The sequence below is a fragment of the Gymnoscopelus microlampas genome (genome assembly GCF_963454915.1).
Source record: "Gymnoscopelus microlampas genome assembly, chromosome: 6".
In the NCBI taxonomy this organism is placed as follows: Eukaryota; Metazoa; Chordata; class Actinopteri; order Myctophiformes; family Myctophidae; genus Gymnoscopelus; species Gymnoscopelus microlampas.
Window position 1 is genome coordinate 27,614,326 of NC_139943.1, and position 19,233 is coordinate 27,633,558.

Genomic DNA, 19,233 nt, shown 5'->3' on the forward strand with positions numbered 1-19,233 from the left:
CATAATCAATCTATAAGCTCACGTGTAAAGAAAGATGGGGTTAAGAAAAACAGCCTCAATTTCTTATGAGGCTGACCATGACCATGCATTTTTGTAAGGCATCTGATTACTTCTGGAGCCTTGAAGCTCACCTGGCAGATTTCCAAGAAATAGGCTAAGATTGGCAAAGGGAAAATGTGTAACGTTTTTGCATATGTACAGTATAAGTTATGTGACATCTCTGCTTTTATATTCTGTCAATTCTACTTTGCACTGTAGTTCTGCATACCCACATACCAAGACCAAGGCAAGGGTATCAGCATATATATTTATATATATATATATATATATATATATATATATATATATATATATATATATATATATATATATATATATATATATATATATATATATATATATATATATATATATATATATATATATATATATATGTATATATATATATGTATATATATATATGTATATATATATGTATATATATATATATATATATATATATATATATATATATATATGTATATATATATATATATATGTATATATATATATATATATAGGTTTATATATATATAGGTTTGTATATGTATATGTATATGCATATGCATATGTATATATATATAAAATTAGGAAGTCCTGACTGGTATGTGATGGATTGACCACATTAATCTGGGAGTCACCAGTATTTGCTTAAGCTCAAAGGTTGATTGCTGGTATATAGAAGATGAATCCCATGTGGGCTTTATCATAACAAGATTCTTGGGAAGTGGGTAATGAGAAACTGGACTAATCTTTGAGAGGTCGATGACCACCTATCCCATGGGACAGTAGGCTTATGTAGCCGAAGTCAAGTGCATCTCTTATGGATACAGGACTTTACAGTTTGGCTGACTGACAGATGTCCATGTTTCTGCTTTGGAGGCGCATTGGACTTTCAGGAATTCTCCAGGAATATATTTTTTGGACATTGAAGTGTCAGTTTTCATGGAGGAGATGGAAATCTCTGAAGAAATGGACTGCCATTTGGCAAATGAAAACTAGACTACTGGGAATACCACTTGGGAATAACTGTTTTGCAATATCCATCACGACACTGGGAAAATGAATACTGTACATTAAGTAATCTATGAAGCCATTCATTTATTGATTTTCAGTTTTCTGAAAAACAATAACAACTAAGGGCTATTGCATAATAACTGTTCAGATTCAGGATCTCTGTGAACTATAACATCTGTTTGGCCTTGTGAGTTTATCTGAATGTCAGAACAGAATATTTTCTATCAGTTCCTTCACCTTAAACTTAAAGTGTGCCTGGGACAAACATCTACTAAAACATTTTGGTGAGCAATGTCCAGAAATAGTGTGTTGCACTGTCGGGCTGGAAGGATCATATGTCACACTAGCTTGCATGCTTTGCGCACACCAGGCTATTTATGGAAGAAGGTGGATATACCTCACCAAGAAAGGGTAGAAACCCTTAAAATCGACTTGTAGTTGCTTTATAGCGTTTTTGAAGCAACCTAATCTCTCAAGACAGATTCTGATTGGAAGCAACCAAACACACAATGCATTTCTGTCTTTCAGAATACACTGAGCCAGTTATGAGAATAACAGTGTTGAAGATCATGTTTTATTACTTCCTCATGTACAATATAAGTCATAGGTTCTTTCTTTGGTCCCCATGGCCAATACAGTACAATTCCCCAGTTTGGAAGCCTGCCATAATCCTGCACCTTGTTCAATGCCTGCAACTAGTTGTAGCTGACTTGCTGGTTTAGTCAGTTTGTGAAAGTAAAACTACACTCTATAATACCTTTATAACTTTTGGACTAAGCACTAAATGAAGTTAACGATAAAAAAGCTACTGAATGTGAACTTTCATAGGCTTCTCGTTCTCGCACAATGGAGATCAGAGTTGGTCGAAATTTCTTCCAAAATGTGGTCATATCGAATATCCAACATATCACTCACAATAATGTTACAGTGCAGATTTACTTGAAAGGAAAGTCATTTTATGTTGTTTTTACTAACACCAAAATTACTTCAAAAGAAATTAACCATCCAGTTTTACATTGTTAAGGAGTACAGCTGGGCTACTTCTCTTTTCCCAATTAGGACATAGGAACTGTTGAGAAGATGAATAGTCCTTCAACAGGAAGTAGCAATAACATCAATTAAGTAAACCTATTTTATTACACATTATGCAACACTCCAACAGCAATATTGTTGAAGTTTACTTGATTGAAATCATCATAGGAGTGATTCCAAAAATTAGAGACCCAGAACACGACACTGAGCATATCCCTACTTTGCATAGGTACTAAAATAGTTTTGGGGTTTGTTTCCTGCCTGGAAGTTTTTCTGAGAACGAGTGTTAGGACCTTTCCCTGTTATAGCTTGATGTGGTGACTATTTGTCTTGCAACATGTTTGACTCAAACAATGACGTGAAAAGTATGTGCATGTACAACTGTAATATTGTGTCCAAAACAAAGTGGCTCAGTGGAAAATCATTTAATCACATTTTTATATATATATTTTTTTACACTGAACATACTTAATTCAAAGTCCATTGTGTATGATTTGTTCTAGGAAGGTCATTCGCTTTATATGCCCATGGCCCAGTCAGGCAGATACTGTAGACAGCTAGACAGATGATTCACAGACAGACAGATGGACTTGAACCATTCACGAGTTCTCTAAACTAGCTAACAGACAGGCCTTTTTACTAAAGAGCAAGGTTATGTAAATTTGACTTGTGGTTGGAAATGGCTTACAACACATGAGCATCAGAGGTTATTCTAATCTGTTCTATTAGTAGATTTCTGTAATGCAATAATATTTCTAACTCCCCAAAAGGAGATAGTTAACCTCTTGTCCTGTAGCATGGTCATGAACACATCTGTTAAAGTTTCTATTCATTTTCTAATACAGAGGAAACTCATAGTGATGGGCCCATGACCCTGTTCTAGAGGCCAAATGCTGAGGGGAACACTGAGACATTAGGTGCACTTTTATTTTCCCCTTTCCATTTCTATTTGTCTGTCTTCAATATTGTACTGTTACTGGAAATGCAATATCACCAGATTTAAAAAAAGTTATAGTTATTCATCAAAGTAATAATTCATACTCACTTAAGTGAGCTACTCACAACCTTATAAAATAGCAAATGTAATTTCCTGTATTCTGGTGCATTTTAACAGGATGTTTGATACTTTTATCAGGTTTTACTAGCATCTGAGAATATGTCTATATTTTGTAATTACATCCATCACAAACCAAAAAAATCAGGAGCATTTCAGGATAGATTTCAATTCAGCAGCCAAGAAGGAAACAGGGTAGAAATTCAGGAGTCTCCTGCTAAAATCAGGAGTGTTGGCAGGGTTATTATGCTCCAGGCTTGGAAGCCAAGTTGTGCCACTCTTCTGTAAGGATGATGTTGAATTAGTTTGTGGAATATACAGCAATGCGACGGATTTACAGACATGGATTTAGCCTAGCCTTTAAGCTAAATTATTTTCTCTTCTTCTCAGTACATGTAAATCTCTCTTGAAATTAACTTTTAACAAATGTTATTAATCTTCTGAGGCTCAACCCACATGTATCTTGCAAAAGCTCTGAAGTGATAATGCTGATAATTTAAGTAATGTCAATGTGCATACATGTATTGTTATTCTATAATAGTATTCATGTATGCATGTTTTTTATTAGAAACATAAGGACAGCATTTTAGGGAATATTTGAATTCTTATTTTGGACATAATATGCTATTTCTCAAAGTTGACAGGAGAACAATCATAAGATAATAATTGCAGCAAACTAAAAGGTGGCTATGTTGTCTGACTACGGTCTGAAGATAGATTTTATGAACAGATTTTTATACACAAATATTGATATTATTTATTTTTGGAAATATATAATGCTATGTGACAAGGCTTTTTATTAAAAAAAAGTATAAAAAAATATTAAATGCCTCTTTTTATAAACAAGGTTTGTACAGAGTCCATTCATTTCTATACCACCTTTTCTTACTCAGCTTCTTCTATGAAGAAGTATTATTTTGGTATTATGAATCTTAGTTATAAAGTATTAGTATAATGATTAACACATTAATTCAATCAATCACTCAATCAATAAATCAATCAATCAAGTAAACAAGTTGTCTCAAGACACTTGACATACAGAGCAGACCAAGACCATACTCTTACAGACCCCCATGACACGAGCAAGCACTTGGCAACAGTGGCAAGGTAAGTAAAATCTATTTCAAAGGTAAGAAACCTTGCAGAACCTGGCTCTAGGTAGGCAGTCGTCTGTTCCACAAGGTTCTGTGCTTGTACCAATACTATTCACCAAGTTATACAGTATGCTGCAAACACTCCATATATTTTAATTTTGCGTTGCAGATCATACCCAATTATATTGATCAATGAAGACAGATTAAACCAATCACTTAACTAAACTTCAAGCATGTCTCAATATAAATGTATTTATTATTTAGTTATTTATTTAGTTAGTTAGTTCGTTAGGTATTCATTTATGCAGCACAAGTTGATTCTAGCTTTAATTGTGTTTATTGATTCAAGGAGACCAAACCAAAACATGTTTCTCTTCTACTAGGCTATTGGTTGGTTCTCAACCTTTTCAGGCTGTGGCCCCCCAAAATAATCATATTTGAACTGGGGACCCCACCCCCCACCCTGACAAGCACTTGGAATGTAGTTGTTGAGGCATTTCATTTAGTTTGAGTCGGTTCCACAGATACATTTCTTATATTATTTGACAATTATTGAATTTTACCAATGTTTGACCAGTTTTTATTGTGTAGTTTGTTGATTACTTTTGATGCATTAATGGTCTTTTATCATTTCATTTTTTAAAGTATTAAAATGGTCTTACAAGTCCTTAAATTGTCACTTTACCGTCATCTGGGGACCCCCCCAAAATCATGTGGGGACCCCCCCTGGGGATCCCGACCCACAGGTTGAGAACCATTGTAAACTAGGCTGGCTATGAGTAACGTTTAGCCTGGTTTCAGACCATAGACCCCGCCCACTCTCTGAGCTTCAGGCTGATAATCAGGGTAACTTTACCTCCCGAATCAGCGTTTCAACCAGGTTTCAACGAATACCAAAACAGTCGCCCCAAAACACAGTCACCCCGGGGAAAATCCGGCGGTATTCACATGGTATTCCTAAATGTAACCTCAGTGAACTATGCCTAAATTTAAACCTAACCTTATTTCCTAAACGTAACCTCAGTAAAATGGAGGCAAAACCTAACCTTTACCCCTAAACCTATTTCTTACCTTATCCTCAGTAAAACAAATAGAATAATACAAGAACCGCTGGTCCGCCCGAAAAATGGGGGTGAGCGTGTTTTGGGGCGAGTCTTCCGGTTACCGTTTCAAATAGGCGATATTTTTTGGCGTCTCCTGCACAGTTTGTCCCTCGCTTCTAGCCGTAGTTTGCAATGTTTTTCTCTTTGCATGGAGCTGTCAGCCGACATTGAGAACAGAGAAAGTACATTTCGTTCATGTTGAGTTGTTGTAACAACCCTACAGGGTTCTGAAGTCACCCCAAACATGTTTTCTAACGGTGGGATCCAGATCCCAGGTCGGCTGCCGTTGCTGTTGACTCACGAAGGGGTGCTTTTACCTGGCTCGACCATGAGGATCAGCGTTGACACGCCACGAAATATGCAGCTTGTCAAGAGCAGATTGTTGAAGGGGACTTCGCTAAAAAGCACCATCATAGGAGTGATCCCCAACACTAGAGACCCAGAACACGACACGGAGGATCTTCCTACTTTGCATAGGTACGATTCAAAGTTCAAGTTGTTGCTGAAAACGAGTGTTGGGATTTTACTAGCCTTGGATTCAAGACTATCATAGATGTGTTTTATCGATTATATCTACGATAGTCTTGGGCTGCACCCCCAGAGTCCCCTGGACTTTCACCAGTAAATCCCGTATTTTCCCCAACATGTACAAAATAAATGCAAAATATAAGGTATTACCTGGTTGTCTCAAATGTTAACTCGTCATTCGGAATCTTTGTGCAATGTATTAGTCCATATTTTTCAATAGATGTGTGTTTTAATCCCGTCTGTGCCTGAACGCCATTTCCCCCCTCGTTTACTTCTTGTATAATTGAGTGTTATACTGTCTTTCACCGGATGCGCCCGTCACTACCGCCCATTGAGGAATACAGGGAACTTCCGACAGAATCCGACACAGACGGGATTAAAACACGTATCTATTGAAAAATATAATATGGACTAATACAGTGCACACTGGTTCCTAATGTCGAATTAACATCCGGGGCTGCAGGGTCAGCACTTTATATGTTTTTATTGTACTTGTACGGATAAGTACGGGCTTTCCGCGCAGATGTCCAGTGACAGTTGGTGGGTAAAGCCCAAGACTATCATAGATGCGAAAGTAAAAGTCAGACTCTTATGTATAAAATAAAATACATCTATGATAGTCTTGATCCAAGGCTAGGATTGTACCCTTGATATGGTGACAGTGACACTGTATTTGTCTTGCATTTAGTATTTGGACTCGAGCAAATTCATGCAATGACATGAAAATGAAGTGCATGTAAAAACTGTCACATTGTAATATTCCAAAATGAAGGCTATGCTAATATTTACTCTTCTTTCATCTGAGAATACTTAATTCGTAAACCAGTCAAAGTGTACAATTTGTTCTAGAAAGGTTGTTGTCAGACAGATCGACAGCAAGAAGGATTGAGACTGACATGGACTTGAACCTTTGATCAGCTCACCATCTCTAACAGTTGGGCCTTGTTACTAAACAGCAAGGTTATGTAAATTTAAACTTATGGTGTCAGTGGCTGATAACAGGATCAGAGAAATTTAAATATATTCTATTAACTATTTTATAATAGGTAATAGATGCTAGGGATGCATCATACTGACATTTTGACAGATTATTTGCATGGTTAAATCAAATTACACCAATATTTCAATAGACGTTTCCAGTAGACCTTACACCTGTTAAGTGTGTGCTTTTATTTTCCATCTCTCTTTATTTCTATTTGTCTTTCCAAATGTTCATCCAACTTTCTCTCTTTCTCTCTTGTAATTCTTTCATTAGTATTGGTACAGCAGGGATGGCAGTGCAGGTGGTGGGCAGCAACTGGCCAAAGCCCCACTACACCCTCCTCATCACTGGGGTGTGCCGGTTTCGTGTGTCAGGTCTGCTGAAGGAGCGCCCGTTCCCACTGGCTGAGGTAAACTTCTCCACAAGGTTTATTTGCTTGAATATAGGGATGTAACAAAATCGTCAAATTTGTGATATCCATAACCAAAATGTCTCGATATTATCGTGGGTCTGTGTGATGTCATAATACGATACGTATTTACAGGCCAAATCTGTTTTTGTTATTGTTTGAACAGCAGCAATATGTGCAGATATTTGCTCATAGCCGTGTTGCGACATTTCCTGTTTTGAGTTTGCCGTGTGCTGCCTGCCTGCACCATTCACTCTGCTGCCGAGTCTCAAACACAGCCACATTCACCACTGATTTCACGAGCTACTCAGAGCTACTGTATGTATATTACTGTCACAGCCATGACAGTGCTCATCCACTAAAGGCAGAGTATAGGATGTTGCCATCTGGCCGCCGTCTAGAGGCCTCTGGTGCTAGAAACAACAGGTATAAGCACTCTTTTGTACCTGCCTCAATTCATGCAGACAACGCTGCTAGGAACAGGTAAAGAATGATATAATGTTGTTGTTGATGATGATGATGATGATGATGATGATGATGATGGTGTATAACTAAGCACTTTATGCCAGCACTTTATATCATAGCACTTTTCTGGACAGAGCTTTTATTTTGCCTGATAACGGTGCACGAACAAGCACTTTATGCCAGCACTTTATATCGAAGCAGTTTCTGGATGTAGCCTTTATTTTTATTTTTAGCCGCCAGCTGAAAGCGCGGCTCTGTATTCACTCTGACTCTGACCCGACAGATTTCCGACATGTATTCGACACTTTTTTTGCTATTGGCTGTCCTGGCTGTCCTTCACTACTTCACAGCCAATGGGGAGACACTACTTTAAAGCCAATGGACGGCCGTCCTAGCCAATGGACGGCCGTCGTTTACAGCACCCGCCTCCCCTCGCAGCACCGCGGCGCAGGCACGCCGGGCAGTTGTCCTCCCACCCCCCCTTACCTCTGACTGCAAAGGTCTAATAGCGGCCAAACAACGGATGCACGCTTATACAGTACTTGAGTAAATGTACTTAGTTACTTAGAACATTTATTTTTCGACGACTTCACATCGCCCGTCCCCGCAGGGAAGGGGGTTCCCTGGCTCAAAACAGATGGGGGGGGGGGCTGTTGACAAATACATATTAATCTGGGGGTCCATGAACATGTTTGAGCACGCGAGTTTTCCTTTCGCCTCCGAGGCACCCAAACCAGTAGAGACGCGAAAGGAGTTGGGGAGAGCCTGGCTGTGTTGTTGACAACGGGTGCATTTCTCCTTTCCGACATGTCGCCTTTCCGACGTTGACTAACCCTATACCTAACCCTAACCTTAACCGCACGCGGAAGCCACTAGTCGGAGTGGTGAGATGTCGGAATGGAAGGAGCACCCCACTGGCAACAGATGCACGCTTTTATGCGAAACAACAACAATACAACCTGGCGCAACAGTTGCGTGCATTAGCACAAAGGAAACGTGTGTTTCAATCACTGTCACACAGAGTACTCACACACGCGCATACTGTCTGAAATACTCTGAAAACAGCCGATCTACAAGCTCACAATCATTGTACTTTACTGGAGTAAATGTACTTAGTTACTTTACACCTCTTAACAGACGAACATACGTGTTGAGGCTCCGAAAAACTCAACGAGCCACAACTCACTATCTCTCGCCCCTAAACACGGTCGCCCCTGATCGCAACGGTCTGGGGTGAGCGACCAGTGCCGTTCTGCCTCGCCCCTAAACACGGTCGCCCCGGATCGCAAAGAACGGTCTGGAGTGAGTGATCTGCCCTGCCCTTCAGTGCATATTTGCATGCACATAATGATATTGTTGTTGTGGTTAAGTTGAAATAAGTTGCACAAGTTGTAACAATAGTGCTGTATCCTTACTTTGTTGCAGTAATCAATTCATTACAATATACGTACAATGACTGACAGAATATATATATATATATATATATATATATATATATATATATATATATATATATATATATATATATATATATATATATATATATATATATATATACATATATATACATATTCCAAATATTATTTAACTTTTTCTTTTCAAGATCTTTTTGCAAATAGCCGATCTACAAGCTCAAAAAGCGTTGTGAATGCAACACTTTGCGAGCATGTAGATCTGCTATTTTCAAATAGCCAATGTACTAGTCTGTGCTACTGCTCATGTAGCCTAGTCGCTTCTTTTGGCTTTGTTTTCATAGAACTGACTGCTTATTTCACTCATGCAAGAGAGCCTAGTCAGCCTACGTGACACATAACATCACACTTTTGCGGATTCCCCTGTATTTCACGTTTAGATGGAGAAGCGAGGCTGCGCCATTTTCACCCTGAAAGGTGGTTTCACTTAGGATTAGGGTTGCACTTTACTTTCATAGCCTAAGCATAAGTAGGCTAGGCTAACTATTTTTGTTGCTGATACAAATTGAATTTACTTCTACTCAACTACATCTCAGAGGCAAATATTGTGCATTACATTATAAAACATACATTTAACACTTTAGCCCTATTTCACACCTACAAGTATAATACCTACTTGTAGATCTGCTATTTTCAAACATTTTAGTACTTTCACTTTTGGAACTTTACGTACATTTTGATACCAATACTATTGTACTTTCACACAAGTACATTGCGACACACACACACACACACACACACACACACACACACACACACACACACACACACACACACACACACACACACACACACACATCCTTTATATTGGTAGCCAACCGATGAACCTCTCTGTTGAGTTATTTTGGTTGCATTGGAATGGCTGAGATTTCATTTTAAAGACCACTTTTACATTTTGTGTTCTCCTGGTGGCGCTATAAAAGGCGTCGTGAAAATGTGTCTTTTGCTGTGACGCCATGCTGTGGAAAACACGCCATAGGCTAAGCTCTGCAGGACGTGATGAAGACACATGATGAAACTAACATGATGAAATTTGTAGGCATATATATGGAGATCTGGGATTGCAATACTTCCGCTTTTAAAACGCCACTGCGCATTCTTCTACAGTTTGAAACCCTTGTGCGCCTGCTTTTCAAGACTTCTGCATTTGGACACCCAAATTTGAAATGAATAGCTGGGGGCGGGGCAGATATATTATAGATATATTATAACTCTATGGTACTGACAGATACAGATATCTCCATATATGGGCATACAAGGGACACAGACAGACAGGTACAACTGGTACTCTGACAAAGACACTATGGCTCAGACATATGTTAGTGTGTAAAGTTTCCCAAAGTGAATTTGTGTGTGTACTAAAGAGATATGGGGAGACCCCTGTTACAAACACCCTATAGCAATGATTACTATGGGAACATAGAGCTATTTAACACTTATTTTAACAAATAATAAAACAAACTTTAAATGGCATTTAATGACTATAATCTTATTTGTAAACCAACACAAATCATTGAGTATAGGAATGTGAGCTCAGTTATGATTGTGTGTGTGTGTGTGTGTGTGTGTGTGTGTGTGTGTGTGTGTGTGTGTGTGTGTGTGTGTGTGTGTGTGTGTGTGTGTGTGTGTGTGTGTGTGTGTGTGTGTGTGTGTGTGTGTGTGTGTGTGTGTGTGTGTGTGTGTGTGTGTGTGTGTGTGCGTGTGCATGCGTGTCTGTCTGTATAGTTATATATTTGTGATTTGTAAATTGAAGGTGGAACAGTTGGATCAACTGGAGCAGTATACAGCCACAGACGACAACACAGCACAGGATGGAGAGCTGGGAGAGCTGTCTCAAAAGTTCTATCAAGCTGCTGTACAGGTGTGTGTGTGTGTGTGTGTGTGTGTGTGAGATAGTGTGACGTTGGTGTTTGAGAGGGATTACATGTATGGAGCAATCAAGGTATAATGCATGCTCTTGTGGAATTGAAATGTTTCTACCATAATAGAAAACCTTGATAAATGGGCAATTATGCATTTCCTGGGCTTCATTGGGGAAAGTGTCATATTATTTATCCATATAGTTGGTGTCATTGTGCAGAATTGTGGTGAGTAAATGCTGGATTCCCGAATGCAAAAGTTTGTATGACTGATTACAATTTGATTCTACATTCTAAGAGAGAAACTGCAAACCAAACATAAACAATGGCTGACAAAGTAAAACATTGAATCTCAGTAAGTGCTCTATTAAATTCAGTAAGTGCTCTATTCAATTTTCATGCTCTTAAGTTTCATTTTCACTTTTGCTTCATCTGGCACTTCAAGCTTTCATGGCTAGAGGTGCTTCTGTTTTACTACAACATGCATGTGCTGTAGTGGCATGAGCTGTGATTGGTCTATGTTTAAGGGGCAGACATCCATCCATACATACATACAGTATATCGTGTCTGTTGGATGGAAACCTCATATGTCCAAAACTGTTACTTTTTAGGATTCAAATTAAAAAAGTAGCAGATCTACAATCTCAAAACGCGCTGATTTACGCCGTGTCTCGAGCTTGTAGATACTGCTACTTTTGATGCTTTTGTGACGCCGTAGTATGATCAAGTAGGGTATTAATTTACGAAAAAACACAGTTAGAATATGGAGATGGGAGGTTTCTGCCAGCGATGATGTACTGTACATGCATAATCCCTGTTGTAGATGGCGTGGCTGTAAGCCACAACAACACAGGGTTCATCTGTAGTGGCACTTGCTGTGATTGGTCTACTTTTGAGGGGCAGATACTGTACAATACATAGGCTAAATACAGACAGACCCTGTTGTACACAGTCCATATACCATAATATACAAATAAATCAAATCAAAGTTTATTTATATAGCACATCTAACATGACAAAGTCAACCAAAGTGCTGTACAGGTAAAAAACACAACAAAGGGAAAACAATGCAATATAAACAGACAATAGCATACAAAATAAATAAGCGCAAATAAAACAAACAAACATTAGCACCAGTCAGGGAAAAGACAGGGCTGCATCAGCTATCACTAAAGAACATTTTAGCTCATCCAAGATTTGATGTCTGCCAGGCAGTCCTGTAGTAGCTGTAGGGGATTATAGTCTGGGTTATTATCATTTGGCTTAAGGGGCAGGTAAATTTGGATGTCGTCGGCAAAGCAGTGAAAAGATATATTGTTTGTTTTTTACCCTAGGGTCAGTATGTATAGTAAAAAGAGTAAATACCACAATATTTAATGAAACCCAACTAATTTCATCACTTAACTGAATTTGGAAAATGTTTCAGTGTTCCTTCTGTTCAGACACAACTACAGTATATCGTGGCTGTCCGGCAGAAACCAGCATTGGAAAAATGGAGTAAACTCAATTTTTCCGCTTTTGCATTTTTCCCCACATAAATCAGTGCTATTGAACACCCTTTATGTCTGTGTGTTGATTAAAAAAATATTAAACCAATGAAAAGTATTAAAACACGCTTCTGACAAAACCAGCTAACTCCATTGGATCCTCAAACTTTCTGCTAAACCAGCTAACTCCACCAAAGGGGGTGGAGTTAACTGGTTTCGCTGACTCCAGGCTCCAGCCCCTTTTGACCTCCAACCTCATTGTGAGCTTGGATGTCCATTCAGCTGCTCTTATCAATTATGAACAAAACCTTCCAACTCCACTTTTTGTTTTGTTTTTGTCATTTCCTGAAAAATGAACATTTTGGAGTTAGCTGGTTTCTGCCGGACAGCAGAGATATGTAAATGGCAATGTGGATAAAAAATGTTAAAATACATCTATTGAAATTAAACACAATATAGCACAATTCAGATACATGGTTGGTATCATGTTGTACAAGCAGGACCTAATTTAGATCATCTTTCCCTCTGTGTGTAGTTGGTAGGTATGTTAGACATGTCTGTTCCAGTGGTGGCCAAGTTGAGGCGTCTATTGGACAGCCTGCCCAAGGAGACCCTGCCTGATGTTCTAGCTTCCATGATCCGTACTTCAAACAAGGAGAAACTTCAGGTATAGTTATGCATGCCACACATCTGTTTTATTGGTTAAAATCATGTAGCACAGTGTACAGTACCATATCCATGGATTTGTGTGTACTGTAGGTCCTGGATGCAGTGAGCTTGGAAGAACGTTTTAAAAGGACTCTGCCCATGTTGACCAGGCAGATAGAGGGGCTGAAGCTGCTGCAGAAAACGAGGAAGCCAAGGCCTGATGATGACAAAAGGGTAACATGCTCACACACACACACACACACACACACACACACACACACACAGACACACAGACACACAGACACACAGACACACAGACACAGACACACACACACACACACACACACACACACACACACACACACACACACACACACACACACACACACACACACACACAACACGTCTTGTCGAGCTCCCTACACCAGATGTTACAGATTTACTCCTTAACAAGATGGATGTTCCACCCAGCTTCACAGTCTTCTAAGGTTTCTCACATATGTCAGCACACACACACTCACAGACACGCTTTTAAGTAAGTCGTGAGTAAGTCTGTATTTTGTTCCTGCTTGTCGTTCATGCGTTTGGGTGGCTGTATTTTATATCAGATGTTCGGTAAACTGTAATCATTCCAGGCATTGTGACTTTTAGTTTGAAATCACAGCACGACCTCTGATATATAAATAAATAAGTAGTTTACAGTAAGTCACATTAGTGGCTGCAGGGGTGACAGTAAAGTGAACAGTGCAGTGTAGGACTGAATACTAAATGCTATGGATGCAGTATGTACTGTATGTTCAATGGTGTCTGTCCATGAAGTTCACATCACTGGAGTCTTATGGCCTGGGGAAAGAAACTGCCCCTAAAACTGCTACATCGGGCCACAATGCTATGGTACGGTTTGCCAGACATAAACAGAGTGAACAGTCCTTTACTGGGGTGACTGGGGTCCCTGATGAGCATTTCACCATACTTCTGCATATAGAGGTCCCATGGCAGCTCAGTTCTGGTGGTGTGCTGTGCTGTTTTAACCATCCTCATGGTCAGAGTCATTCTGTACCAGGCAGTGAGGCAGCCAGTCAGGATACTCTCAGTCGTGCACTTGTAGAAGTTGCATTGTCTCCTGGAATCCTTGCCAACTTTTTAAGCCCGCAGAGGAAGAAACAGCTCTTCTTCATGGCCTTGTTGATGTGAACGCTCAGGAACTTGAACCTGCTCACTCTCTAGTACGGTGCTGTTGATGTGAATTAAATGGGGGCCTTTTTCTTTCTTTCCTGTCATTCAGGCAAATCCGATTTGTTGTCCACAGTCTCCACACTGTTTTTTGCAAGTGATCAGATTTGTGTATTGAGACCAAGGGGCTAGCATCCGGTTTGTAAATTGAGGCTATATAGGAAGTGTGACAGTTCATATGAATGGCCTGTAGTCTCGCTGTTTCACAGCTGTTGGTTGCAGAAGCAAGTAGGCTCTATTCAAGCGGATGGGGTTTTGACCAAACTTTATTTTATTACCTTAAACATTGTCATAAATACTATATGCTTCCAGTCATTTGTTTAAAGTCTTCTTTCAATCACCATGATATGCTGTGGCTGTGGTTTCAGCCACAGCGAGAGCGAATAGCATTCATTTTCGTTTGCATTCCGGACTGGATATCAACCGGATATAGAAAGATGGCGGATTTGAAATCGCTGCAAAATACGCTTCATTTACGGTCTGTAGAAGCCAATGGCGTGATGCTGTCCATATTCTTTTACGGTCTATGATTGAGACAATAATGTAACAAGATAAGCTATTTTAGGGGAGCGTATACATATAAATATGTTTTCAGTGTCAGATTTGAATCACATTCCAAACCATCTAGGAAGGTGGTTTACATCTGAATCCCAAACCTCAGTTTACATGTGTGTTTTTTGTTTTTGCTGTTCAGACTTAATAGAACCACCCTAATTCCAATCAGGATAGTTCAAAAATTGCATCGGGCTGCCAGTCTGAACATTCAGACTCAAACCTCATTCAAACTCCCTCCTTCCCACTGTCTCTCTTCCTTTCTCCCTTCCTTTGAATCTCTGTTTGTCTTCCAGGTGTTATCGGTGCGTAAAGGGGGGGTGTTCCCGGGCCGCCAGTTCTCTCTGGAGGACGAAACTGAGGAGGATGATGGAGATGACACCATGGCTCTGGAGAGGAAGGTGCATGGGGCCAACATGCCCGAGGCAGCCCATAAAGTCTGCCTCAAAGAGCTCAAGAGGTACATTTTATTATCCACTCCTAACTGTACTGTCCTCTCTCACTGGGAATCAACTATTTTCCATATGTTTTAAAAAGTTAGAAAATGGTTCACAAGTTTATACATTTTCCCAAATTTTCACCTATAATGCCAAAATAGGGACACCAGGTTGAAAATGGTTAAAGATGGAGTGCCATGGTCCCGATTCCCCCTAAATCATGATCATTGGGTGGTATTATAATTTTTTTTTTTAATGGTTGTTTTGTTTCCCTATTATTTATTTGTTTGCAGTATGTTATGGTACTTTACGTATGTGTGTCAGCTATGTTGTAAATTGTATATTTTTGAACACACACACACACACACACGCACACACTACGTATGTTATACATAGGTAGAGGCCTCGCATAATCCCCCCAAACAAACAGAGTCGGTGCGTCCTCCGCAGATCCACAGACAGACATACAGATATTTGTGTTTTTTCAGTTCTCTTGTCCCTTTTATATTATTTAAAAAATGATTTGTTGTTATTTTTGCATTCAGATTAAAGAAGATGCCTCAGTCCATGCCTGAGTATGCCCTGACCAGGAACTATTTGGACTTGATGGTTGAGCTGCCTTGGAGCAAGAGTACCAAGGGTAATTCAAATGAAATCTAACTATATAGTAGCGTATTTTATACATTAAAATGCTAATACATTGAGCCTCACATTAAAGGAAAGTGCACAGATGATGGGTAGGTAAGAATAAATAAAGAAAACTGAATGAACTGAATAAACCAAAAAGGATAAAACAGTATGCATAGTAAACAACATATAAAATAGAGATTCATTATTGTGAATAAATGGGGAATTATCAAAATATACTCAATACCAGATCTCATGGATCCATAATCTTCTATTTATTGAGGGCAGAAATTAATGTGTTTCAGCTCTAAGCCATCATCATCAAAAAGGGGAAATTATAGTACCTTTATACTGAAAATGAGGATTACTCGGCATAATCTGTACAACCAGGGTTCTTCGACCTTTTCAGCCAGGACTAAAATTGGCTTTGGTTCGTCCCCCCTCCATGACCCAGGTCAGTTAGTATTACAGCTTATGTACAGTATGCGCTGCTGTTGTGTAAGCAACTATCACATGTAGGCCCCTCGACCGATTTTATGTCATGTTGTAAAATACTAACCCTGCTATATGGTGTGACTGTCACGTTTATAATTCTACCACTTGAGAGCCGGCAATGACCTCCTGTGTGGGCTTTCCATGTCCACTTAGATGGTAGTTGGGTAGAACATTACACTTTTGTAAGTTGAATATAGTGTCCACACATATAATGCATACATGAAAAAACATGTACACAAAATGAAAGGCAGTGATCTTAGTTGTGCCAAATATTATTACCAGTACTAGAAAGATTTGCTCCTTGGAGCACAGGTCTCCACCAAGCCAGGTAGTAGAAGTCAATCTTAGCCAATCAGTCCGTATGAAATGAAAAATTGGACAGGTCTGTCTTGATGACATGACTACAGAGATAATGTGTACCGATTTGCCTGATGTTTGTACAAATTCTGTAGGAGTAATACATATATGTTTTGCAAATATCGGCCTCCTGGTGGCGCTATAACAGGCCAATATGAAAAGGGTGGCATTTCTTCCTCTGCCTAGTGGGAATGTGCGTGCAAAGTTTCATGGCAATCGGACGCTGGGTCATTGATTTGAGGTATTTTGTTCAAAACGGGCCACTCCTGCAAACTTTGGAAGCCAATCTAAGCCAACACACGGACAAACGGACGGACAGAGGCCAAAACATAGTCTCGGCCACACATTCGGCCTGGTGGAGACAATAAGAGTCTTAATTTGTGGTGACTGACGACAGTAGCTGGCAGGTCCACCACTTAGATGTCATGAAGTCTTATTCGCATGGGATAAGCTGTCAGGACAACATACTATAAAGTTAATTGTTATCACAGGACACCTGAAATGTTAGATCGCTGTATAAATTCGAGAGATAAAGGAACTGCGGGAAAGCGCTTTTCCCACAAATAAATATACATTTGTACGGCACTGTTTTGCAGGCCAATTTACAGTAGTTAAAAGACGTTGGGATACTTTGCTGCCCCTGTATCGGCAGCAGTAAATATTACTGATCTGGCAGTTTCAGACCCAATTATTACCCACCAAAAGCTATAAATTAGGGTTTTATTGATCTGCACCTCTGATGTCATGAGTGCACTGCAGTGCTGCATGCAGTCAAATTTCACAACTGAAGCATTTGAGAAATGGCATACTGTTGCAGTCTGTGCTATGTTATACACATTAGCCAGCAGATTTGACCTTCTCTACACTGATTTACACAGGACTGTTTTACAGGTCATTTTACAGTAGTTAAAAGATGTTGGATACTTTGCTGGTGCTGGAGCAAGCAGTATGACCTGGCCAGGAAGTGCCTGTTTTGTCCATCCAAAATGTATGGTTTTCTCATTAATAGTTCTGAGGATGTCCACCAGGGGGCACACCAGAGTGTCTCAAGACTGCTGTTTCTCAGATGTTTTTTTTTCCTCCAAACTTTTTCATGTCATGGACCCGCTAATTGCCTTTCGACCCTGTCTTAGGGTCCCTGGGTACTCTGGCTCAGATGAGCTATGATCTTATCCCACAATGTCATGGAACAATTTCTATATGATTCACTTAATAATATGATTATTTTTGCATTCAGGTTTTTTTCTAATTATTTGCTTTTATCCTCTTCTTCTGCTACACTTTTCATATCTCCTTTACCTTACCTTACCTTCTCCTACCTTTCCCCACCATAAATGGCATGAATCCTTCCCTCTTATATTACCTACCTTGTTTTCCACAACTACCATCTCCTACACACACACACACACACTCTAACTTCAGACTGCCTGGATATCCGGGCAGCTCGTGTAGTCCTGGACAATGACCACTATGCTATGGACAAACTGAAGAGACGTGTGTTGGAGTACCTGGCAGTGAGACAACTTAAGACCTCCCTGAAGGTACTTTTTAAAAATACATTTATCGCTCAATCACATCATAAAAACGTTGCATAGCAGGTGAATTTGAGAACTTGCAGCCAAGTCCAATGTATATAACTGTCTAAAAATAATAATATGCAAGAACAGTGAGTCAGAGCTGTCATGTAATTCTTATCAGGGCCCCATCCTGTGCTTTGTGGGGCCCCCAGGAGTCGGCAAGACCAGTGTTGGACGGTCCATAGCCAGGACTCTTGGCCGAGAATTTCACCGCATTGCACTGGGAGGGGTCTGTGACCAGTCAGATATACGAGGACACAGGTATGAATGTGTACTTTTTTTTTGTTTTTGTTTTTCTTACTACAAATTGTACAGAATGTTGTTGCTAGATTTGTTACTATAACCAGGAGAAGATAACATAATAATCCTATTTGAACTTCCCTACACTGCTTACCGGTCTGCCTTTTAAGATTTTACTGATTACCTTTAAAGGAGTACTTCACCTATTTTCAACCTTATCTTCATATAATTGGTCCTTACTAATGCTCGTTTTAAGATGGCACAGTTTCCGTCTACTCACTCTGCATCTCATTGGTGGGCTATGGGCAGTTCAGAAACTTGCCTACCAATGACACCATCAATTGAGAATCCAAGCTAGTTTGTCCCCCCGGGATTACGCGGAGAGAAGGTCTTGATTCCGCGGAAAACAATCCTGATTCTGCGACTTGATAGTTAATATTGATTGATGTTTTTATTGATCATGAAATGAAATCATATGTCACAACTGTAATACACATCTGACCCACCATAATCAACAGGATAACGC

General features: G+C 39.5%; 1 protein-coding gene across 1 annotated transcript in view; it reads left to right on the forward strand.

Annotated features, from left to right (window-relative positions):
- Positions 1-5,494: 5,494 nt before the first annotated feature.
- Positions 5,495-19,233, forward strand: part of lonp2 (lon peptidase 2, peroxisomal) — a 28,172-nt gene continuing 14,433 nt past the window's right edge. Inside the window, exons 1-9 of the mRNA XM_084061094.1 lie at positions 5,495-5,816; positions 7,123-7,258; positions 10,949-11,056; positions 13,077-13,208; positions 13,301-13,423; positions 15,271-15,434; positions 15,957-16,051; positions 18,313-18,431; positions 18,589-18,728. Of these exons, the coding sequence (XP_083917220.1) occupies positions 5,584-5,816; positions 7,123-7,258; positions 10,949-11,056; positions 13,077-13,208; positions 13,301-13,423; positions 15,271-15,434; positions 15,957-16,051; positions 18,313-18,431; positions 18,589-18,728 (1,250 nt within the window). The 5' untranslated portion in view covers positions 5,495-5,583. The remainder of the gene's footprint in view (positions 5,817-7,122; positions 7,259-10,948; positions 11,057-13,076; positions 13,209-13,300; positions 13,424-15,270; positions 15,435-15,956; positions 16,052-18,312; positions 18,432-18,588; positions 18,729-19,233) is intronic.